This window comes from Erythrolamprus reginae, chromosome 9 (assembly GCF_031021105.1).
Source record: "Erythrolamprus reginae isolate rEryReg1 chromosome 9, rEryReg1.hap1, whole genome shotgun sequence".
Classification (NCBI taxonomy): Eukaryota; Metazoa; Chordata; class Lepidosauria; order Squamata; family Dipsadidae; genus Erythrolamprus; species Erythrolamprus reginae.
The window spans coordinates 49,066,916-49,092,014 of NC_091958.1; the positions used below are offsets into that span (position 1 = coordinate 49,066,916).

Sequence of the window (25,099 nt, forward strand, 5' to 3'; positions counted from 1 at the left end):
TTATCTTATTTACTCACTCACTCACTCACTCACTCACTCACTCACCCACTTATTTATTTATTTATTTACTTACTTACTTACTTACTTACTTACTTACTTACTTACTTACTTACTTACTTACTTACTTACTTACCTACCTACCTACCTACCTACTTATTTATTGATTTGATTTATATGCCACCCCTCTCCAAGATTTTGGGGCAGCTTACACATATAAAAAGCAACAGAATGCAATAGATAAATCCAATTATTTACACTAAACAAACAATCTAAAAACCCTAGATATGTTAAAATTAATTATGCACATTCAGACAACAGCCATTCGTTGGCCAGGGGGCAAGATCTATTCGCCCCAAGCCTGGCAGCATAAATGAGTCTCAGGACTCTTGCGGAAGGCGAGGAGGGTGGGGGCAGTGCAAATCTCTGGGGGGAGCTGATTCCAGAGGGCTGGGGCCCCCCGAACTACTCAAACTTTTCGCTACCGGTTCTCTAGAACAGTGTTTCCCAACCTTGGCAACTTGAAGATATTGGACTTCAACTCCCAGAATTCCACAGCCAGCATTTGCTGGCTGGGGAATTCTGGGAGTTGAGTCCAAATATCTTCAAGTTGCTAAGGTTGGGAAACACTGCTGTAGAACATGTTAGGACTTGCTAAATTGCACCCCTGTTTCAGCTCCCTGTGTGTTTGCTCTATCCTTGTAGAGGTTTATGATTTTTTCCCCTAAAGAATGAAACACATCTTGTCTATCTTGCATGTCGTAGCATATTTTTGAAGTTATTGGCTCCTTCCTTTCTGAATCTTATTAAGCTAGCACTATCCCACGAAGTGCTCTTGGTATTGATAAAGGAAACTTTTTTGTAGCTCAGGGAGGTTGACATGAGGGGTCTTTGGTGTTCTCTGAGCTTGAGTGTTTTCAGCAGACATTTCATTACCCAACTAAGTAACATCATCAGTGCTAGAAGGGAGTGGGGTTTGCTCTCTGTTTCTCTAGAAGTGGCTTGGGCAGTTAAGACACTACCAAGTCCGTAAGTGGTTGAAGAGTTGTACACGTCGGTAACCTTCTCTTCTAAAACAGAGCGTGAATCAGCTGGCGATGGAAACCAGAAAAGTAATGAAAGGGAATCATTCCAGGAAAACTGCAGCCTTTGTCAGGGTAAGTCCAGACATGGAACAATTGGTGGTTGAGAGTTAGCTGTAAATCTTGGCTTGGTGATTCCTTGCAAGTGGAAAGTTCTCAGTTTGATTTACATCTTCTCCAATGACTGAATCCACATTTTAAAAGACCTGCAGAAACTTCCACCAACAGGTTCCTTGTTTATCCTATATTATATTATACTATACATTTATTACCTGTTCTGTCGGGCTCTTTGGTAGATTCCTCCCAAAAATTCACAGGTAGAAATTTCAGACACACACACACATTTGAAAATTCAAAACAATGTTCTTTATAATGAAAATTCACAAGCAAAGGGCCCTTGTCTCCAAACAAACTAGTAATTTGTACAAGTCCCTTATCAGTTCTGTGATACTTAGCTTGCAGCCATGAGGCAATTCACAGTCCTTCTTCTTTCACAAAGTGAAACACACTTTGCTCTGGTTTAGTTTCAAAGCGGGGAAAAATCAGCACCCAAAAGGTCAAAGTCAGTAAAGCAGGCACGAAACACAATGATCAGATAATCCTCCACAATGGCCAAACCCACAGGCTGCTATTTATAGCAGCCTCACTAATGACCACAGCCCCACCCAACCACAGGTGGCCTCATTTTCTTTGATAATAATCTCTCAGTTGTTGTTGCCTATGCATCGCTCTCCGCATGCGTGGCTGTATCATTAACTCTTGCTCCGAATCCAAGGAGGAGCTAGATAATTGATCTCCTTCTGAGCTGTCTGCCACACTTTCCTCCTCCCTGTCACTCATGTCTTCTTGGTCAGAGGAGCCTTCATCAGCAGATTCCACGAGTGGGGAAAAACAGGCCTGCAGCATATAGATGTCTCCCCCACATCCACAGTCCTTGGGGCAGGAGCTGGGCCAGAGCTAACCACAACAATTACCGTACATTAAATATAAGGCTATGTTGTTTTTATTGCATTATAGGTAAAAATAAAGAGTGGCTTTGCAGAGTGAGGTGGGCGGCACATAAACTCAATGAATAAAATGTTTAAAAAATACTGTTCGTAGGGTTAACATTAAAGTCTGAATCTCAGAAAGCTGGTTGTGGTTGATCTTCAGAAACTGTCCTTTCCTAATTTTAGGCTTGTGTTGCCTTCTGCTTCATAACGATCCCATCGCTGACCGGCATTTTTACCCGTCTCAATTTATACCTGCACTCTGGACAAGTAGCTCTGGCTAATCAGTGCCTTTCACAAGGTAAATTTATCTATCTATCTATCTATCTATCTATCTATCTATCTATCTATCTATCTATCTATCCAATACACAAGGGTTTTATCTATATACACATAGTAAAATACGTGATGAAGGTTATAGAGGAGATACTCATAGTAAAATATATTTAAGAAATAATAGAAAAGAAGATATAGTAATAGAACATATCAATGAAAGAATAGAAGAAGAGATATAGGAATAGAAGAAAGGTATAGGAGATATAGGAGAGCAATAGGACAGGGGACGGAAGGCACTCTAGTGCACTTGTACTCGCCCCTTACTGACCTCTTAGGAATCTGGATAGGTCAACCGTGGATAATCTAAGGGTAAAGTGTTGGGGGTTTGGGGATGACACTACGGAGTCCGGCAATGAGTTCCACGCTTCGACAACTCGGTTACTGAAGTCATATTTTTTACAGTCAAGTTTGGAGCGGTTAATATGAAGTTTAAATCTGTTCCGTGCTCTTGTGTTGTTGTGGTTGAAGCTGAAGTAGTCGCCGACAGGCAGGACGTTGCAGCATATGATATTGTGGGCGATTAGGTTTTTTTAAGGCGTCGTTGTTATTGTTGTTCATTTCAGAGGTTAGAGAGGCCAAACTAAAAATACTTGCTCAGATTTCTAAATCTTCCCTTTGGTAGAGAAATATTCTTTGGCAGAAGAGACATTTTACAGAGGGAATATGTGGGTGAAAACAGTTCTACTAATATAAGTGGTCTGCGACTTAACAATGATTCTTTAACAATGGCATGGAAAAAAGTGACTTACGACTGGTCCTCACACCTATGACCATCGTAGCATCTCTCTAGTCGCATAGAAACATAGAAGATTGATGGCAGAAAAAGACCTCATGGTCCACCTAGTCTGCCCGTGTACTATTTCCTGTATTTTATCTTAGGATGGATAGACGTTTATCCCAGGCATGTTTAAATTCAGTTCCTGTGGATTGACCAACCACATCTGCTGGAAGTTTGTTCCAAGCATCTATTACTCTTTCAGTAAAATAGTATCTTCTCACGTTGCTTCTGATCTTTCACCCCAACTAACCTTAGATTGTGCTCCCTTGTTCTTGGGTTCACTCTCCTATCCTGAACCTTATTTAATCCTTCAACATATTTAAATGTTTCTATCATACCCCCCTTTGCCTTCTGTCCTCCAGACTAGACAGATTGAGTTCGTGAAGTCTTTCCTGATAAGTTTTATGCTTAAGACCTTCCACCATTTTTCTAGCCTGTCTTTGGATCTGTTCAATTTGATCAATATCAATATATATTAATCAATATGTATTAATACGCAGCAGGGAAAAATCCCCTCCAAAATAGCATGAGCCATTCTTTGGAATCACAAAGATGTCTGGATTCTATTCTGGCGCCTTGGAATCTATTTTTACAATCCCACCAATCAGGCGTTTACAGTGGGAGTGTCCCTCTGACCTTCCTGCCAATCAGCTTAAAGCTCTGTTGGGAGAATTGGCGCTGGACTTATGGTTGGGGGTCACCACAACATGAGGAACTGTATTAAGGGGTCGTGGCATTAGAAAGGTTCAGAATCACTGCTGGAGCCTAGAGAGGGCAGAAAACAGGCCTAGTGGGCCCACCAGAAGGCAGGAAATGGGGGTCTGCGCGCATGTGTGGGGTGCAGCACCATGGGGAGGGTCACACACATGCGCAGTGGAGGGGGGGGCATTGAATTCCCCACCTAAGGGGGGAAAAAGTTCACCATCCCTGCTCTACTTCCTCTAAAGTTTCTCATGCCCTTGTCCATTCAAAAGCAGCGCAAAACATCTTCTGTTGTAACAGCCTATCGTGTTTCTCTCCCCTGCTGATTCTTTTTTCAAAAAGCTGCAAAAATATTTAGGGGGAACACAATAAACCTGCAAATATTATGGGAAACAACCCAAAGGTAATACTTTATCCCCTTTATCTCGTCTGAAAGGGAGATATTCAAAGAATGGACAAAGCAGGGTTTGTTTTCGATAGAAAGCAAGGCTCCAAACTGGAGGGTTTGAATTCTTGGAAGAAAAACAAAAGATTTCAGTTCAATATTATTATTATTATTTTTTAAAAAATGATTTGTTCCCTCTCTTAGAATCCGGGTTGTGTTGTGATGAGAGATGGACAAAGAGGCCCCAGGATTTTGTGCATAATTTAGATGGTTCCCGGCCTTTGCAAAAGAGAATCGGATCCTGCCCTATTCAAGCCGATAACAAATGTTGTCAGCATTGCGCATTTTACGAGCAAATTCCAGCTGTAAAGACAAACAAGCTGATGTTGGACTCTGACTAAGCCCTTTCTGCAAAGCTGTGGCTTCCTTTTGTTTAGGCGTCCTTTGGCCGGGCATCATGAGAACAGAAGGGTTTAAAGTAAAGCTGACTGTACCATCCAGGCGCATTTTTAAAAACAATAGCTGTAGTCAGGGAGGGACGTTTTGTATTTATTTGTAGACAAACCAGCGTGAAGTCACTTTTCAGCACCCGCCAGCTGTGATGGCTTTGTTGTTGTCGTTCCCTCCTTGATAATTCGTGGGTGCAAGTTTGTTTGCTCCAAAGAATCTTCACTTGCCCTCGTCTTTGCAGGAGGTTGGGAGGACTAAAAATAATTCTAAAGACAGCAGGAATTAGCTTTGGAAAGAGTAGATGTTCTTCGGGAAGGGGATTCTGAATTCTATCCTCTTTTCCACCCTGCAATGCTGTCCAGGGTCATCTGGAGTTTTGCAATCCAATCCTGGTTATTTGGTTTTATATCCATTTCTATCCAGCAAACTTAGAAAACAGGGAAATCAGGGAATTATCAGGGAAATCGGAAGTTTAGGAAATATCAGGGAATTATTAGGGAATTCGTGAAAAAAAATGGAATAAATCAGGGGGGGGGAAACCCCAAACTGTATTAAAATGTTTAAAAATCAGGGGAAAATCATGTAAAACAAAAAAAGGAGTCAAGCAAAAATGAGCCTAATTCTGGCAACTTGCTTCCTCGGCTACCAATATTATTATTATTATTATTATTATTATTATTATTATTATTATTATCATCATCATCATCATCATCATTATTATCATTATTATTATTATCATCATCATCATCATTATTATTATTATTATTATTTATTAATCAGATTTGTATGCTGCCACTCTCCGCAGACTCGGGGCAGCTAACAGCAGCAATAATACAATGTAAACAAATCTAATATTCAAGTTAATTTAAAACCCCAATTTAGAAACCAGTCATATATACTAACATACCATGCATAAATTTTTATAAGCCTATGGGGAGGGAAAGTCTCAATTCCCCCATGCCTGACGACAGAGGTGGGTTTTAAGGAGCTTACGAAAGGCAAGGAGGGTGGGGGCAACTCTGATATCTGGGGGGAGTTGGTTCCAAAGGGTCGGGCCTGCCACAGAGAAGGCTCTTCCCCTGGGTCCTGCCAAACGACATTGTTTAGTTGACGGGACCCGGAGAAGGCCAACTCTGTGGGACCTAACTGGTTGCTGGGATTCGGGCGGCAGAAGGCGGTCCCGGAGGTATTCTGGTCCGGTGCCATGAAGGGCTTTATAGGTGATGACCAACACTTTGAATTGTGACCGGAAATTGATCGGCAACCAATGCAGACTGCGGAGTGTTGGTGTAACATGGGCGTATTTAGGAAAGCCCATGATTGCTCTCGCAGCTGCATTCTGCACGACCTGAAGTTTCCGAACACTTTTCAAATGTAGCCCCATGGCTTAGCCATTTGGTATGACGTCATCCACGACTGTGCCTTAACTAGATCGCAAGTTACAGTGAAGTGTCAGGACTATCTGTATTTTGATGAAAGGAACAAAACGTCATTTTTACCTTATTGTAATATTAAATCTCTTATATTGAATATTCTGCCTATCTGAGAAAAACGATCTTCAGAAGAAACCCTTCTTCCCCTCCTTCTATTTCACCAAATTTGATCAGAACCGTTTTTGGTTCCGTTGGTATGCAGCTCGTCCTGGCCTCCCCTTGAAAAACAATCACGGTTTGATCCTCAACTGGAGTTCTACCACAGTTTCCATTATTTTTGGATCTAAGCAGGCCCTGTGGTTTATGTAAAAAGTGAAATTATCCTGGGATAAAAGGATGATTTTTCATTACATACTTTTGCTTGTAGCGACTTGAGTCAGACGTCTGTCTTCAAAAGGCTAATTGCGTTGTTTTGACTTCAGCGGTAACACAAACACTTGAGTTCTTTCATGCAAGTTATTAACTCTGCTGTACACAAATGTTTGTCCCTAATTGTTATTTTTAAACCCAAAGTGAACTGAGGTGGGATAAGTGAGTTGATGAAAGCTACACTTAAAAGAGATAAGGGAGACGTATAATTTTAGAGAGCCCAAAATATTCTTGTTTACAGAATTAGATTCTTAGTAGTGTGCAAATAGGATTCCTCCCTCTCTTCGCGATGGTAAAGTGGAATTTGTCCTCTAATGCAGTGTTTCCCAAGCTTGGCAACTTGAAGAGATCTGGACTTCAACTCCCAGAATTCCCCAGCCAGCATTTGCTGGCTGGGGAATTCTGGGAGTTGAAGTCCAAATATCTTCAAGTTGCCAAGGTTGGGAAAAACTGCTCTAATGTGATTGTAGTCTAGACTCTATCGACAGTGCATATTTTTAAAACCACAATAAATTTCAAGGGAAGTCTTGAAATTCATACATTCTGTGACTTTTGCCTTAAGAATCTTTAGGAAGACAATGAAGCCTTTTGTTCCTGGGAAATGAGCGGCTGAAATTTAAGATATAAGTAGTGGCCCACCCCATTAATTTAATGAGCGCAAGATATTTCCTCCCAGTTCATTGGGCCTTTGATTGCAACCCGTTTTAAATAGCAGGCATGTTGATTGGTTTATGTTCGATCTAAGTTCTGGAGACCTCACCTACAAAAAGATATTGATAAAATTAAACGGGTCCAAAGACGGGCTACAAAAATGGTGGAAGGTCTTAAGCATAAAACTGATCAGGAAAGATTCAATGAACTCAATCTGTATAGTCTGGAGGACAGAAGGGAAAGGGGGGGACGTGATCGAAACATTTAAATATGTATACTATATCTCTGGGGTTTTTTCTGTATATAATTTGTGTGTCTGTGTCATTTATATGTAAATAATTTTTTAAAAAAATTAATGAATAAATATGTGAAAGGGTTAAATAAGGCTCAGGAGGGAAGTGTTTTTAATAGGAAAGTGAACACAAGAACAGGGGGGCACAATAGAATAGAATAGAATAGAATTTTTATTGGTCAAGTGTGATTGGACACACAAGGAATGTGTCTTGGTGCATATGCTCTCAACGTACATAAAATAAAATATACATTTGTCAAGAATCATGTGGTACAACACTTAATGATTGTCATAGGGGTCAAATAAGCAATGAAGAAGCAATATTAATAAAAATCTTAGGATATAAGCAACAAGTTACAGTCATACAGTCAACATGGGAGGAAATGGGTGAAAGGAATGATGAGAAAAACTAGTAGAATAGAAGTGCAGATTTAGTAGAAAGTCTGACAGTGTTGAGGGAATTATTTGTTTAGTAGAGTGATGGCGTTCGGGAAAAAACTGAGGTTAGTTGGGGGAAAGATCAGAAGCAACGTGAGAAAACATTGTTTTACTGAAAGAGTCGTAGATGCTTGGAACAAACTTCCAGCAGACGTGGTTGGTAAATCCACAGTTATTGAATTTAAACATGCCTGGGATAAACATATATCCACCCTAAGATAAAATACAGGAAATAGTATAAGGGCAGACCAGATGGACCACTAGGTCTTTTTCTGCCATCAATCTTCTATGTTGTTTCTACTATTGTAACCCATTTTTAATAACAGGCATGTTGATTGATCTAAGGTCGATCTGCTAATGAGATATCCCCCACCCCCAACTATGATCTCTTTATAGCGGATGCCTTTTTCAGAGCAGCCATCAGTCTTGTTCCCGAGGTACCCAAGATGATCAACATAGATGGGAAACTGCGGCCTTCGGACGCCTACCTCCTGGAATTCCTCTGCAACTTCTTCTCAACGTTGTTAATCGTTCCTGTAAGTGGAGTAGATAAGGAGGCTAGTAGCACCATTGGTGATGGCCAGCTGCAGGTTGGCCCAGCTGCTCAGACAAGACCCTTTTCCTCCCCTCTGGGAGAAATCTAGTGAGATAGAAGTCTATCTCTGTATAGTCTGGAGCAGTGTTTCCCAACCTTGGCAACTTGAAGAGATTTGGACTTCAACTCCCAGAATTCCCCAGCCAGCGAATGCTGGCTGGGGAATTCTGGGAGTTGAAGTCCAGATGTCTTCAAGTTGCCAAGGTTGGGAAACACTGGTCTGGAGGACAGAAGGAAAAGGGGGGACATGATCGAAACACTTAAATATGTTAGAGGCTTAAATAAGGTTCAGGAGGGAAGTGTTATTAAGAGGAAAGTGAACACAAGAACAAGGGGACACAATCTGAGGTTAGTTGGGGGAAAGATCAGAAGCAACGTGAGAAGTTTGTGAGTGAGTTTGACAGTGAGTTTATTATTGATTGATTGATTGATTGATTGAGTTTGTATGCCACCCCTCTCCGTGGACTCGGGGCGGCTCACAACAAACATTGTTGTGAGCCGCCCCGAGTTTGCGGAGAGGGGCGGCATATAAATCCAATAAACCTAACCTAACCTAAGGAATACACAATTAAACAATTTGATCCAATTCATAATAATTTGAAAAATTAAAAATTAAAAGATTCAATTAACATTCACTCAATAAACAATTGATTCAACAATAAAGCAGAGTTGTTCTGCTTCGGACCGTGCAAAGGCCAATTACGCTTTTGGAGTAATGATCAGAAAGCAAAAATCAAAAGTTTTAGCACGGGGTTTAGGTGGATGATACCCAACTGGGGTACCCAACCGACCCAGGTAATTTATTTATTAGATTTGTATGCCGCCCTTCTCCGTAGACTCGGGGCGGCTCACAACAATAACAAGAACAATGTAAAAACAAATCTAATAATTTTAAAAAACACTAAAAAACCCCATTATTAAAAGCAAACAAACATACAAACATACCATGTATAAACTGTATAGGCCCGGGGGAGATGTCTCAGTTCCCCCATGCCTGACGGCAGAGATGGGTCTTAATAACTTTACAAAAGGCAAGGAGGGTGGGGGCAGTTCTAATCTCCGGGGGGAGCTGGTTCCAGAGGGTCGGGGCCGCCACAGAGAAGGCTCTTCTCCTGGGTCCCGCCAAACGACATTGTTTAGTCGACGGGACCCGGAGAAGGCCAACTCTATGGGACCTAACCGGTCGCTGGGATTCGTGCGGCAGAAGACGGTCCCGGAGATATTCTGGTCCGGTGCCATGAAGGGCTTTATAGGTCATAACCAACACTTTGAATTGTGACCGGAAACTGATTGACAACCAATGCAGACTGCGGAGTGTTGGTGTGACATGGGCATATTTGGGAAAGTCCATGATTGCTCTCGCAGCTGCATTCTGCACGACCTGAAGTTTCCAAACACTTTTCAAAGGTAGCCCCATGTAGAGTGCGTTACAGTAGTCGAGCCTCGAGGTGATGAGGGCATGAGTGACTGTGAGCAGTGAGTAATACCATCAATGCACTGATAATGTTACTTAGAATAGAATAGAATAGAATAGAATAGAATTTTATTGGCCAAGTGTGATTGGACACACAAGGAATTTGTCTTGGTGCATATGCTCTCAGCATACATAAAATAGTTAGTTGGATAAGGAAACAGCTGCAAGGAAACAATCAAGCTCAGGGTGCACCGAGGACCCCACGGTAATCCTCCTCCTCCCCACTCTGCACTCCACTCACTTCTAGCACTGACAATGTTACCTAGTTGGGTAATGAAACGTCTGCGAGATAACAACCAAATTCAGAGAGCACCAAGGGCCCCGTGCTTCAACCTTGAGCAACCTCAATCCTTTCTAAGACTGATGATGTTTTCTAGCTGGGTAATGAAATGTCTGGAGGAAACAACCAAGCTCAGAGAGCAAACTCAACCCAGACAAGGCGGAGTGGCTGTGGGTCCTGCCTCCCAAGGACAATTCCATCTGTCCGTCCATAACCCTGGGGGGGGATTATTGACCCCCTCAGAGAGGGTCCGCAACTTGGGCGTCCTCCTCGATCCACAGCTCACATTAAAGAAACATCTTTCGGCTGTGGCGAGGCGGGTGTTTGCCCAGGTTCGCCTGGTGCACCAGTTGCGGCCCTATTTGGACCGGGGGTCACTGCTCACAGTCCCTCATGCCCTCATCACCTCGAGGCTCGACTACTGTAATGCTCTCTACATGGGGCTACCTTTGAAAAGTGTTCGGAAACTTCAGATCGTGCAGAATGCAGCTGCGAGAGCAATCATAGGCTTTTCCAAATATGCCCTTGTTACACCAACACTCCGCAGTCTGCATTGGTTGTCGATCAGTTTCCGGTCACAATTCAAAGTGTTGGTTATGACCTATAAAGCCCTTCATGGCACCGGATCAGATTATCTCCAGGACTGCCTTCTGCTGCACGAATCCCAGCGACAAGTTAGGTCCCACAGAGTGGGTCTTCTCCGGGTCCCGTCAACTAAACAATGCCACTTGGCGGGACCCAGGAAAAGAGCCTTCTCTGTGGCGGCCCAGGCCCTCTGGAACCAACTCCCCCCAGAGATTAGAATTGCCCCCACCCTCCTTGCCTTTCGTAAGCTACTTAAAACCCACCTCTGCCGCCAGGCATGGGGGAACTGAGATACTCTTTCCCCCTAGGCCGTTACAATTTTATGCATGATATGTCTGTATGTATGTCTGTTTGGCTTTTATTATAATGGGTTTTTAATTGTTTTTAGTATTGGATTATTATTATATGCTGTCTTATTATTGCTGTTAGCCGCCCCGAGTCTTCGGAGAGAGGCGGCATACAAATCAAATCAAATCAAATCACTCAATCAATCAATCAATAAATAAATTCTGGATTCCCTATTTGGAATGTCCTTGGAAGAGCTATATGCTGTTGCTGGAAGATGTTCAAGACAGTGACTCAACTCAGACCAACACAGCTTATCCGTGTCTCCCTCTGTGTTGAATTCTAAGGCTTAGTCTCCAATCCTCTGATATAAAACTTTTAAGGCAGCCGTGTTTAGTGAAAGAGCTCCCTCCCTTAACATGTGTATTAGTTTCTCACCTGTCTGTCTCCCCTAGGACCATCCTGAGCAAGGTGTGCTGTTCCTCATGCGAGGTCTGCTCAACGTTATCCAGGATTACACTTGGGAAGATAACAGTGACGACAAAGTCAAAATCTACACCAACGTGGTGCACCTTCTATCTGCGATGAGTCAGGAGACCTACCTCTATCACATAGACAAAGGTGAGAAAGAAGGATAAACAGGGAGACGGTAGCAGAAGGGTGCTCAGATTTACTTCATTTTTTAAAACAATCTTAGATACAGTTATGCTTCTAAATTCTTATTTATCAGGTTTATTTCAGGTTGTTATTTGTATATAACAACCTGAAATAAACCTGATAAATAAGTATATAACGCCTTCTGCCGCATGAATCCCAGCGACCGGTTAGGTCCCACAGAGAGGGCCTTCTCCGGGTCCAATCAACAAAACAATGTCGTTTGGCGGGGCCCAGGGGAAAAGCCTTCTCTGTGGCAGCCCCGGCCCTCTGGAACCAACTCCCCCCTGGAGATTTTCCCCCACCCTCCTTGCCTTTCGTAAGCTCCTTAAAACCCACCCACGGCATACAAATCCAATCAATCAATCAATCAATCAATCAATCAATAGTTAGCCTTCTAAATTCTTTTTTAAAAATATATTTTTATTAGTTAAAAGCAAAGTAAACAAGCCTTGTATTTACAAATGTGCATTTGAATCAAAGAAAACAACATGGCTACAATAAACAAAGAAAGAGAAGAAAGAAAAATAAAAGAAAAAGGACAAAAACATACAAAAATTCACTTGGTTAAAAATAGGAGAGAAAGCTCCCTTTTCTCTCTTGACTGTCAAGATCTTATTTATATCTTTCTTTTCCTTTTTCAAAGAATATTTCATGCAGTTATTCGTATCGTTTAGCATTGTTACATTCTCATTTTTGGTGTATTATAGATCTATCACTTTAATAATACGTTATTACTCTTCAGTAAAATATACTATAATTAATTAACACACTTACTATCTTTCAACTTTGTATACTAAATGTGACCAGTTAGGTCCCGCAGAGTAGATCTTCTCCGGGTCCCGCCAACTAAGCAATGTCGCCTGGCGGGACCCAGGGAAAGAGCCTTCTCTGTGGCGGCCCCGGCCCTCTGGAACCAACTCCCCCCAGAGATTAGAACTGCCCCCACCCTCCTTGCCTTTCGTAAACAACTTAAAACCCACCTCTGCCGCCAGGCATGGGGGAATTGAGATCCTCTTTCCCCCTAGGCCTTTACAATTCTATGCATGGTATGTATGTATGTATGTTTGGTTTTTATATTAATGGATTTTTAATCATTTCGAATACCAAATTACTATTGTACACTGTTCTATTGTCGCTGTTAGCCACCCCGAGTCTCTGGAGAGGGGCGGCATACAAATCCAATAAATGAATGAATGAATGAATGAATGAATGAATGAATGAATGTTTTAATCTAGACCAATTTTCCTGTTCCTTCTAAATTCTTATTGTCCTCCCTTTCCGTATTTAATCTTTTCTCCCCCAGTTGAATCTAACGATACCTTGTATGGCGGGGACACGAAATTTTTGGCAGAAACGAGCAGATTGTGTGAAACGGTGATAAGCCAAATCTTGGAGCATTTGAAGAATCTTGGAAAAGATGAGGTGAGGATGAGCGTTTGGAGCTCCGTACTGAAAAATAAATCTTTTTCTCCCGCTTTTGTCTCTCTAGCTGGACGTGGAGCCCTGATTTGTGTTGGTTAATCAGAATCTCTTGCCCGTAAAACTTGACTAAGCCAAGTTGTAAGTCTCTGAAGTACAGGATACGGAAAGTTCATAAACAGAGGTCTCCAACCTTGGCAACATTTAACCTTGGCGGAATTTAACCTCCAAGAATTATGGGAGTTGAAGTCCGCTGGATTTAAAGCTGCCAAGCTTGTGGGACCCCTGTTCTAAAGGATTCACAACTTTCTCTCACCACTGTATAAGGCAGTGAGTACTTCACACCCATGGCAACGTCCTGTTATGTGTTGTGGTTGGCTCTGGCCCAGCTCCTGCCCCAGGGAATGGGGAGGTGGATGCAGGGGAAACTTCAACATGTCACAGGCCTGTAATATGGTAAATGGTTTAGCGTTACTAGATAAATGGTCAAAGCAATGGAAACTGCAGTTTAATGTTTCCAAATGTAAAATAATGCACTTGGGGAAAAGGAATCCTAAATCTGAGTATTGCATTGGCAGTTCTGTGTTAGCAAAAACTTCAGAAGAGAAGGATTTAGGGGTAGTGATTTCTGACAGTCTCAAAATGGGTGAGCAGTGTGGTCGGGCAGTAGGAAAGGCAAGTAGGATGCTTGGCTGCATAGCTAGAGGTATAACAAGCAGGAAGAGGGAGATTGTGATCCCCTTATATAGAGCGCTGGTGAGACCACATTTGGAGTACTGTGTTCAGTTCTGGAGACCTCACCTACAAAAAGATATTGACAAAATTGAACGGGTCCAAAGACGGGCTACAAGAATGGTGGAAGGTCTGAAGTATAAAACGTATCAGGAAAGACTTCATGAACTCAATCTGTACAGTCTGGAAGACAGAAGGAAAAGGGGAGACATGATCGAAACATTTAAATATGTTAAAGGGTTAAATAGGGTTCAGGAGGGAAGTGTTTTTAACAGGAAAGTGAACACAAGAACAAGGGGACACAATCTGAAGTTAGTTGGGGGAAAGATCAAAGGCAACATGAGAAAGTATTATTTTACTGAAAGAGTAGTAGATCCTTGGAACAAACTTCCAGCAGACGTGGTTGGTAAATCCACAGTAACCGAATTTAAACATGCCTGGGATAAACATATATCCATTGTAAGATAAAATACAGGAAATAGTAAAAGGGCAGACTAGATGGACCATGGGATCTTTTTCTGCCGTCAGTCTTCTATGTTTCTATGTTTCTATGTTATTGCTAACAGAGTCAGTTCAGAGTTTAGTTTCCTCGGAGGAAGAAGAAGGTGGGAGTGACTCGGCAGAGGAGGGCTTGGCACACAGCCCAGGCAGTCAATCTTCCTTATCTTCTATAGCTTCAGATGATGACATTTTGGACCCACGCAAGCGCAGAATTATGCGTAGAAGTGACCAAGTAAGAACATATTACAGGAAATAAGGGAGGCCACCTGTGTTTGGGTGGGGCTCCAGTAATTAGGGTTGCTGCTATAAATAGCAGCATGTGGGTTTGGCTATTGTGAAAGAATATCTCTTCACAGTTCATCAGGAATCTTGTTAGCATGTTCGATGTCGTAGTCCAGGGCTCTTTACCAGAGTATGAAGCGAATTGTGGTATTTAGTGATAAATCACAGACAATAGTTTCAGGTACCAATAAATCCTGTGCAACTTTGAGGATTTTTAGGTTCAGCGATTTTTTGTAGAATATAGCTACTCCGCCTCCTCTGCGGGATTCACGGTCTGAGCGGAAAACATGGTAGTTTTTTGATGTGATAATGGAGTCTGGGTAGGAAGCATTTAGCCATGTTTCGCATATAAAAATTATATCAAAGTTGGAGGTGTTGAGTAGAAGGAGGAATTCAGATGTCTTGTTGACTAAACTTCTAGCATTTAATAGTTTACATTTGAGATTGGTCTTGTGTTGGGGATTGGTTTTGGGGTGGTTAGAGGAAGTAAGGGGCATGCTTTCCTATTCTTGGTTTGAGGTGGTAGGGTTGTCCATTTGTTGTTGTGGGATGGTGGTCTGGCAGGTGTCAGTTTGATGTTGTGTGCTGGATTTTGTTGCTTTTTCACGCCTTTGAAACCAAAGCAGAGCAACATGTGTGTATGTGTGTGTTTCACTTCGTTGGAAGAAGAAGGGGTATGAAGTTTCTTCACAGCTGCTGGCTAAGTACTTAATGACTGCTTGAAGGAAATTGTACAGACTACCCGGTTGTTCTGGGAAGAGTGCTCTTTGCAATACAAAAAGAGTGCTTAGTTTATTTTGACTTTTGTGATAAAGAACATTGTTTTGAATTTTCAAACGTGTGTGTGTGTGTCTGAAATTTGTACCCTTGAATTTTCGGGAGGCTCCTACCAGAGAGCCCGGCAGAACATTATGTAGATTTCGAATCCCAGAATTCCGCTGCCTGGCATGTTTATTGATGAGAATTCTGGGGATTGAAGTCCACAAACCTAGAAATTGACCAGGATTGGGGAAGCTAGTATAAATTAGATGGTCTATGGACAGATTTCTGAATTTTGAGAATTCCACCCAGAAACTCTTAAGGGGATCAATGCCGCTTGCCCAGGATTGGTTGAATAGGGTAATTTATTTATTATTTATTAATCAGATTTGTATGCCGCCCCTCTCCGCAGACTCGGGGCGGCTCACAGCAATAATAATACAATGTAAACAAATCTAATATTTAAGTTAATTTAAAACCCCAATTTAGAAACCAATCATACATACTGACATACCATGCATAAATTTTATAAGCCTAGGGGGAGGGAAAGTCTCAATTCCCCCATGCCTGACGACAGAGGTGGGTTTTAAGGAGCTTATGAAAGGCAAGGAGGGTGGGGGCAACTCTGACATCTGGGGAGAGTTGGTTCCAAAGGGTCGGGGCCGCCACACAGAAGGCTCTTCCCCTGGGTCCCGCCAAACGACATTGTTTAGTCGACGGGACCCGGAGAAGGCCAACTCTGTGGGACCTAACTGGTCGCTGGGATTCGTGCGGCAGAAGGCGGTCCTGGAGACATTCTGGTCCGGTGCCATGAAGGGCTTTATAGGTCATAACCAACACTTTGAATTGTGACCGGAAACTGATCGGCAACCAATGCAGACTGCGGAGTGTTGATGGGCGTATTTAGGAAAGCCCATGATAGCTCTCGCAGCTGCATTCTGCACCAAATGCCATATTCATTTATACAATAAATAAATAATAATAAATAAGTCAAGGGTTTCCTGTACTTCCGTCGACACTCTCTGGACCAGATCTCGCTTCCAAACAGTCTTCAATGGCAGCCCCCCCACGTAGAGCACAGGGCAGCAGTCCAGCTGACTTCATTTTGGCAGCCTTTGTTTCCCCGCTGTCTGCTTCTGTAGTTATCACTCACCCCCTGGGCGGCTGTTAAGGCTGGCTGAGTTTAAAGAGAGTTCCAGTGAAGTATGAAACACATTAATTGATGGGGTAGGTCAACCGTGATCGTCTCACCAACTCCTCTCTAAGAAATAGGTTTTTATTCCGACTGATGTCAGGGCTCAAGGACATGGCTGGCAACTCTCAGCTGAGGACTTCCCGATTTTGTTTGCAAGCTTTGTTTCAGGGAAAGGCACTTCTTGACATAAGGGGGAAGAGTTCAGAAAGAGGACTCGGTCTTCCACCTGGGTGCTCGGTTGAGTTTGCCATGGCACCGGACCAGGGTATCTACGAGACCGCCTTCTGCTGCACGAATCCCAGCGACCGGTTAGGTCCCACAGAGTTGGCCTTCTCTGGGTCCCGTCAACAAAACAATGTCGTTTGGCAGGCCCCAGGGGAAGAGCCTTCTCTGTGGCGGCCCCGGCCCTCTGGAACCAACTCCCCCCGGAGATTAGAATTGCCCCCACCCTCCTCGCCTTTCGTAAGCTCCTTAAAACCCACCTCTGCCATCAGGCATGGGGGAACTGAGATATTCTTTCCCCCTAGGCCTTTACAATTTATGCACGGTATGTCTGTTTGTATGTATGTTTGGTTTTACAAATAAGGGTTTTTTGTTTTAGTATTGGATTTACATGCTGTTTTGTACTACTGTTGTTAGCCGCCCCAAGTCTATGGAGAGGGGCGGCATACAAATCCAATTAATAATAATAATAATAATAATAATAATAATAATAATAATAATTGTTTGTTATATGGATGTTTAGTTTTATAATAAGGCTATTTTAGTTGTTTTTAGTATTGGATTTGCATGATGTTTTTTATTACTGTTGTTAGCTGCCCCGAGTCTACGGAGAGGGGCGGCATACAAATCCAATAAATACTACTACTACTACTACTACTACTACTACTAATAATAATAATAATAATAATAATAATAATAATAATAATAATTTCCCCAAAATTTAGCAAGCACGATTGCAAGACTAGGCAACCAACCCATCCCTTCTCGTTTTACATTTTTGACTTCTCTTACACTTTGGACTAAAATGACCTACAAGGTCCCTCTTCCAATGGTTAATGTGCCTGGATTTCTTCATTACATTTTTATGCCCAATGGCAAGAGATTGTGGAAGGGCCACATACCTCCAGGAGAATAATTAGAGCACACAGAGTTGGCCTCCTCCAGATCCTGTCAGCTAAACTGTAGGAAACAGGGCCGGAAAAGGAGGGAAAAAGCCTCCATGGGGCCTCTCTAGGAATCTCCTGGGAGGAAACAGGGCCGGAAAAGGTGGGGAGAAGCCTCCATGGGGCCTCTCTAGGAATCTCCTGGGAGGAAACAGGGCCGGAAAAGGCGGGGAGAAGCCTCCGTGGGGCCTCTCTAGGAATCTCTTGGGAGGAAACAGGGCCTCCACCCTCCCTGTGGTTTCCCCAATCGCATGCATTATTTGCTTTTTCATTGATTCCTATGGGAAAAATGGCTTCTTCTTACAAACTTTTCTACTTAAGAACCTGCTCATGGAACAAATTAAGTTCGTAAGTAGAGGCACCACTGTATTGCTAACCAATCTTTTTCTTATCATTGGCAGACTCTGAAGCGTCAAAGCCACCTGGCCCTCGGCTTCTTCAATAGCCTCTTGGCTCACGCCGATCTGCGGAACAACAAACTCAACCAGCTGGCCGTCAACCTGTGGAACCTGGCTCAGAAACATGGGTTTGCGGACACCAAAACCACAGTAAGGAGAGGCGGAACTCCACCGCCATATAAGATCTGGGAGATGTTGACGAGGAAGGAGTCGTGGTTGTGCAGTGGTTAGAATGTTCAATCCTGACCGGCTCAAGGTTGATTCTACCTTTTTATTTCTTTCTTTCTTTCTTTCTTTCTTTCTTTCTTTCTTTCTTTCTTTCTTTCTTTCTTCCTTCCTTCCTTCCTTCATTCATTCATTCATTCATTTGACTTCTCTGCCGCACAATCCTGAAGGACTCGGGGCAGCTTACAATAATAATATAAATAGAAATACAAAAAGATACAAAAGAATAAAAAGAAGTCGAATATAATCTAAAAGTATAAAAACCCTGTATTAAAAAAACCCCCATTAATTATAAAACAGTCATAATCCCATACATACATACTTACCATTAATATAGTGTGGCCATGTCAGTTGTTAGTTCATGGCCCCGCCAGGCCTGCTGGCAAAACCAGGTCTTCATGGCTTTATGGAAGGCCAGTCATCGGGGGGGGGGGGGGGGAAGAGTTGGTTCCATAGAGCTGGGGCGGCCACAGAGAAGGCCCTCCCCTGTGGTCCCACCAACCTGCACTGCTTCATCAATGGGTCCCGGAGGAGGCCAACTTGTGTGCTCTTATTGGTCTCCAGGAGGTATGCGGCAGCAGGCGGTCCCATAAATAGTTCTTCCGAGATGTTGGGGGCAATAGGCTGACTTTATAAACCGCTCAAAGAGGGATTTAAAAGCAGCGTGAAGCGGTATATAAGTCTCTTTATTTCATAAAACAGCCCTTAATTTGACACAGTGAGCGGGCCCCAGGGGAAGAGTCTTCTCTGTGGCGGCCCTGGCCCTCTGGAACCAACTCCCCCCCGGAGATTAGAACTGCCCCCACCCTCCCTGTCTTTCGTAAACTACTCAAGACTCATTTATACCACCAGGCATGGGGGAGTTGAGATAGCTCTTCCCCCTAGGCCATTACAAGTTATGCATGGTATGTCTGTGTGTATGTTTGGTTTTATAATAGGGGTTTTTAGTTGTTTTTTATTATTGGATTGTACATGTTGTGTTTATTATTGTTGTTAGCCGCCCCGAGTCTGCGGAGATGGGCGGCATACAAATCCAATAAATAATAATAATAATAATAATAATAATAATTATTATTATTATTATTATTATTATTATTATTATTATTATTATTATTATTATTAGAACTGCCCCTACTCTCCTTGCCTTTCGCAAGCTCCTTAAGACCCACCTGTGTCACCAGGCATGGGGGAACTGAGACATCTCCCCCGGGCATATACAATTTATGAATGGTATGTGTGTATGTATGTGTGTTTAGAAATGGGGTTTTTAAATGTTTTTAGTAGAAATTTAGATTTGTTATAAATTGTATTTTTTGCACTTTGTTGTGAGCCGCCCCGAGTCTGCGGAGAGGGGCGGCATACAAATCTAAATAAACATAAACAAACATTATTATTATTATTATTATTATTATTATTATTATTATTATTATTATTTTCCTCCTGTTGTAGCCTTTCACCTAACCCAGCCACCAAGTTTTGTTGTTTTTTTTTGGGGGGGGGGGGGGAGAAGAAATCTGCGTAATAATTTCATGCCTGAATCACTGGACCTTAAAAACACCCTTTAGGGCTGAAGCAGGGATGCATAACAATTTCAACGTTCACAGTGCTTTTTTCCTCCTTTTCTAGGTCAAAACATTGGAATACATCAAGCTGCAGAGTAAACATCCTGAGCTCAACCACTTTGCAGAGCTGACACTACGGCTGCCTTTGCAGTCAAGAACCTAATGGATGTGGAACTGGGCAATTACATCCCCGGAAAGATAATTCTCCAAGCCCTTTCAACTCCCAAGCTGCTTCATAGGGTGTGAGCAGAGTTCAATATTTTTTTTTCCCTTTAAAAGGTCCCCTGGCGCACGATAGATTTACTCGGAGAAGAGAAAGGCCGTCATTTTTGTAAAAAAAATAAAAACACACACAACCCAAACCGAGGTTGTTTCCCCACCACGCAGCTGTTCATCATTAAACGTTGACTTTAATGTTAATGTTGGGGTCAGTGAAATATTATCTTAATCATCGCGGAGTGGAAAAAATAACTTTTAAATCCGAATTTGGCGGACTTGCAAAGGAAAGGAAAGACGATGATTTGGGTTGGCAAGGCGAAAGAGAGAGGCGGTATTTACCAGCTTTAGGAAAAAGGATAAGCTAGAATTATTTGATGTCTTTCAAGTGTGTGCTTTGAAACCATCTAGTCAAGAAAGCACAATTTGAGAAAATGTTTAACATTTGGGAAAGCCCCTGCAAAGTATGTCTATCCCAAATGTTATGTTTAGTTTAATGTAAAGAAAGGACTAGGGGAGACAGGATTGCAGCCTTCCAATATTTGAGGGGCTGCCCTAAAGAAGAGGGAGTCAAACTATTATATGCTGCAGTGGATATTGCCTATCTGGACTTCAGCAAAGCCTTTGATACGGTTCCACATAAAAAGCTGATAGATAAATTAGTGAAGATTGGACTTAATCCCTGGATAGTTCAATGGATTTGCAGCTGGCTGAAGCGTAGACATCAGAGAGTTATTGTTAATGGCGAGTATTCTGAGCAGAGACAGGTTACAAGCGGTGTGCCACAAGGGTCTGTTCTGGGTCCTATTCTTTTTAATATGTTTGTGAGTGACATAGGGGAAGGTTTGGTAGGGAAGGTTTGTCTATTTGCCGATGACTCTAAAGTGTGCAATAGGGTTGATATTCCTGGAGGGGTCTGTAATATGGTAAATGATTTAGCTTTACTAGATAAATGGTCAAAGCAATGGAAACTGCAGTTTAATTTTTCCAAATGTAAAATAATGCACTTGGGGAAAAGGAATCCTCAATCTGAGTATTGCATTGGCAGTTCTTTGTTAGCAAAAGATGTCAGAAGAGAAGGATTTAGGGGTAGTGATTTCTGACAGTCTCAAAATGGGTGAACAGTGCAGTCAGGCGGTAGGGAAAGCAAGTAGGATGCTTGGCTGCATAGCTAGAGGTATAACAAGCAGGAAGAGGGAGATTATGATCCTGCTATATAGAGTGCTGGTGAGACCACATTTGGAATACTGTGTTCAGTTCTGGAGACCTCACCTACAAAAAGATATTGACAAAATTGAACGGGTCCAAAGACGGGCTACAAGAATGGTGGAAGGTCTTAAGCATAAAACGTATCAGGAAAAACTTCATGAACTCAATCTGTATAGTCTGGAGGACAGAAGGGAAAGGGGACATGATTGAAACATTTAAATATGTCAAAGGGTTAAATAAGGTTCAGGAGGGAAGTGTTTTTAATAGGAAAGTGAACACAAGAACAAGGGGACGCAAAAATAATTCCAACCCCATCTCCTTTAAAACCATGTCTCTTTTATCCTATTGATTATATTAAAGCAATTAGTGAACAAAGTTGGATCAAGAGCCTTTCTTCAAATACCGATTGCTTTTTTGTGTGTTTTGTAGTGTCTTGCTGTGTTCATTACTAATGAATAAAGTTAGTAATGAAGGACTATTGCAACAATATAATCCATTTAAACCAGACTGTCCCAATCCCAATCTGTTTTTAATAGGAAAGTAAACACAAGAACAAGGGGACACAATCTGAGGTTAGTTGGGGGAAAGATCAAAAGCAACATGAGAAAATATTATTTGACTGAAAGAGTAGTAGATCCTTGGAACAAACTTCCAGAAGACATGGTGGATAAATCCACAGTGACTGAATTTAAACATGCCTGGGATAAACATATATCCATCCTTAGATAAAATACAGGAAATAGTATAAGGGCAGACTAGATGGACCATGAGGTCTTTTTCTGCCGTCAGTCTTCTATGTTTCTATCCAAATCAAGAAGATAACCAACTTAGAGCCAAGGAGAAATTTCCTGACAGTTGGAACAATTAATCAAATACTTTTGCCTTCACAACTTCTGGTTGTTCCACCACTGAAGGCTTTTAAGAAGAGATTGGAGAACGATTTGTTTGAAATGATATAGGATTTCTTGCTTAGGGGGTTGGACTAGAAGACCTCCCAGATCCCTTCCAACTCTTCGGTTATTCTGCTTAGTCGAAATGATCGTGTTGGCAGCACAGATCCATTAACTCACAATGCATTTCCTTCAAAATGCATTTAAAAAAAAAATCTCTAAGGACAGGAGGCATTTATATTCAGTATTAAATCTTTGCAAGCAATCCTTAGGTGGCTATTTTATATAACCGAGATGCCCGGTTCTTATGATGCAGTCTTCACCTGCTTTTTAATTTATAATGGACAGGGAGTGAATGAAGAGGGGGGGGGTGTTTGCCTTTAAACTGCTAGACCAGGGGTCCCCAACCACCGGGCCGCGGACCAGTACCGGGCCGCGGGGCATGTTGCACCGGTCCGTGGAGTCAGCAGCTGCCGGCCCTCATGCCGCCACCCCCTCCCTCCAGCGCTTCGCCTCCCGTCGGGCAAGAGGCCTCGGGAGGCAGGTTCTGCCGGCCACAGGACGATGGATGGGACAGAGGGGCGGGAAGGACCGAGAGGCTCAAGCCTCTTTTGGCTTCTGCTGCGGGGCGCTTTTGCGTTTTTGGCTGGGGGGAGGCAGGAGGGCCAGCCTGACCCCCTCTCTCCAGCGCTTAGCTCCCGCTGGGCAAGAGGGCTTGGGAGGCACGTTCTGCCGGCCACAGGACGATGGATGGGACAGAGGGGCGGGAAGGACCGAGAGGCTCAAGCCTCTTTTGGCTTCTGCCGCAGGGCGCTTTTGCGTTTTTGGCTGGGGGGAGGCAGGAGGGCCAGCCTGACCCCCTCTCTCCAGCGCTTAGCTCCCGCTGGGCAAGAGGGCTTGGGAGGCAGGTTCTGCCGGCCACAGGACGATGGCGGGAAAGAGGGGCGGGGAGGACCAGCACCCCCATGCTTAATCCCGCCCCCAACCACGCCCCTTTCCGCCCCCACTGGGCCATAGAAAAATTGTCTTGCTGAAACTGGTCCCTGGTGGAAAAAACGTTGGGGACCACTGTGCTAGACGATGTAATCCTTTGAGAGCAAAGGGGAGTGGGGGACAGCGTTTTAGAAAAATAGGCATGTCGGTGCAGTACTATTTCCATACGAAGCAAAAAATAAATAAAATAAATGGAAGCATTCCAAATGGCAGAAGTTGGCATTCAAAATATAAGCAGCCTTAATTCTCAGCTCGATTTTTGTATAAATGTTAAGGCTGGATTGGAAAATAAATGGTGATGTCATACTAAGTGAGGGGAGGGGGTGGTGGGTGGAAGAAAAGGAGAAATAAATGAGGTCAGGAGATTAAAGGAAGCCCTTGGTGCTCTCTCGGCTTGGCTGTTCTCTTAGAGAGGTTTCGTTACCCAGCTAGCTAATATCATCAGTGCTGGAAGAGTGGGGTTTGCCCTCTGTTTATATTCAGGTGGCTTGTTGTCAGTGCTGATGGGAGTGTCATTTTCTTCTTAGTTCCTTGATTAAGAAACAGAAACAGAAGTCTGATGGCAGAAAAAGACCTCATGGTCCATCTAGTCTGCCTTTATACTATTTTCTCTATTTTATCTTAGGATGGATATATGTTTATCCCAGGCATGTTTAAATTCAGTGACTGTGGATTTATCTACCACGTCTGCTGGAAGTTTGTTCCAAGGATCTACTACTTTTTCAGTAAAATAATATTTTCTCTTGTTGCTTTTGATCTTTCCCCCAGCTAACTTCAGATTGTGTCCCCTTGTTCTTGTGTTCACTTTCCTATTAAAAACACTTCCCTCCTGGACCTTATTTAACGCTTTAACATATTTAAATGTTTCGATCATGTCCCCCCTTTTCCTTCTGTCCTCCAAACTATACAGATTGAGTTCATTAAGTCTTTCCTGATACGTTTTATGCTTAAGACCTTCCACCATTCTTGTAGCCCGTCTTTGGACCCGCTCAATTTTGTCAATATCATTTTGTAGGTGAGGTCTCCAGAACTGAACACAGTATTCCAAATGTGGTCTCACCAGCGCTCTATATAGCGGGATCATAATCTCCCTCTTCCTGCTTGTTATACCTCTAGCTAAGCAGCCAAGCATCTTGGCGAACCGTAAAGATTACAACCTTCCTTTTAGATACAAAGATTTACCTTGAGGTACCACTTGAGACAGATGAATTGTAGAAAAATGGTTTTTTTTAATAAAATTGACATAGCATTAAAATAGCAAGATGGCTTTTCTTCACTGTATGACACAGAAGAACACACAACACTGAGGCCGGGACTGTGAATCTACACTGCTCAAAAAAAAAATAAAGGAAACACTTGAGCAACACAATATAACTCCCAAGTAAATCAAACTTTTGTGAAATCAAACTGTCCACTTAGGAAGCAACACTGACAATCAATTTCACATGCTGTTGTGCACATTCAACTTTGTACAGAACAAAGTATTCAATGAGAATATTTCACTCATTCAGATCTAGGATGTGTTCTTTGAGTGTTCCCTTTATTTTTTTTGAGTAGTGTATATAATCATTTGCCCAGGTGCTAAACAGACAAATTTCACATTCATTCCTGAACATCCAGTGGCACAGTATGGAAACTCATAGCAAAAATTGAGGTAAACCACATGTCCCCTGCCTCTGAGCTAAAATATGTTCTATTCTTACCTGCCACTTAATTTGTACAGTACTGTATTTTTCACACTGTAAGATGCACCTTATCTTTAGAGGAGAAGAAC

The 25,099-nt window shown here is 42.6% G+C and overlaps 1 protein-coding gene across 3 annotated transcripts in view; it reads left to right on the forward strand.

Moving 5' to 3' along the window:
- Positions 1–20,437, forward strand: part of VPS35L (VPS35 endosomal protein sorting factor like) — an 81,164-nt gene extending 60,727 nt beyond the window's left edge. For all 3 annotated transcript variants that reach the window (XM_070761156.1, XM_070761157.1, XM_070761155.1), the window contains exons 25-31: positions 1,077–1,154; positions 2,255–2,369; positions 8,299–8,438; positions 11,577–11,742; positions 13,082–13,200; positions 18,234–18,380; positions 20,082–20,437. In XM_070761156.1, the coding sequence (XP_070617257.1) occupies positions 1,077–1,154; positions 2,255–2,369; positions 8,299–8,438; positions 11,577–11,742; positions 13,082–13,200; positions 18,234–18,380; positions 20,082–20,180 (864 nt within the window). In that variant the 3' untranslated portion in view covers positions 20,181–20,437. The remainder of the gene's footprint in view (positions 1–1,076; positions 1,155–2,254; positions 2,370–8,298; positions 8,439–11,576; positions 11,743–13,081; positions 13,201–18,233; positions 18,381–20,081) is intronic.
- The last annotated feature ends 4,662 nt before the right edge of the window (positions 20,438–25,099 follow it).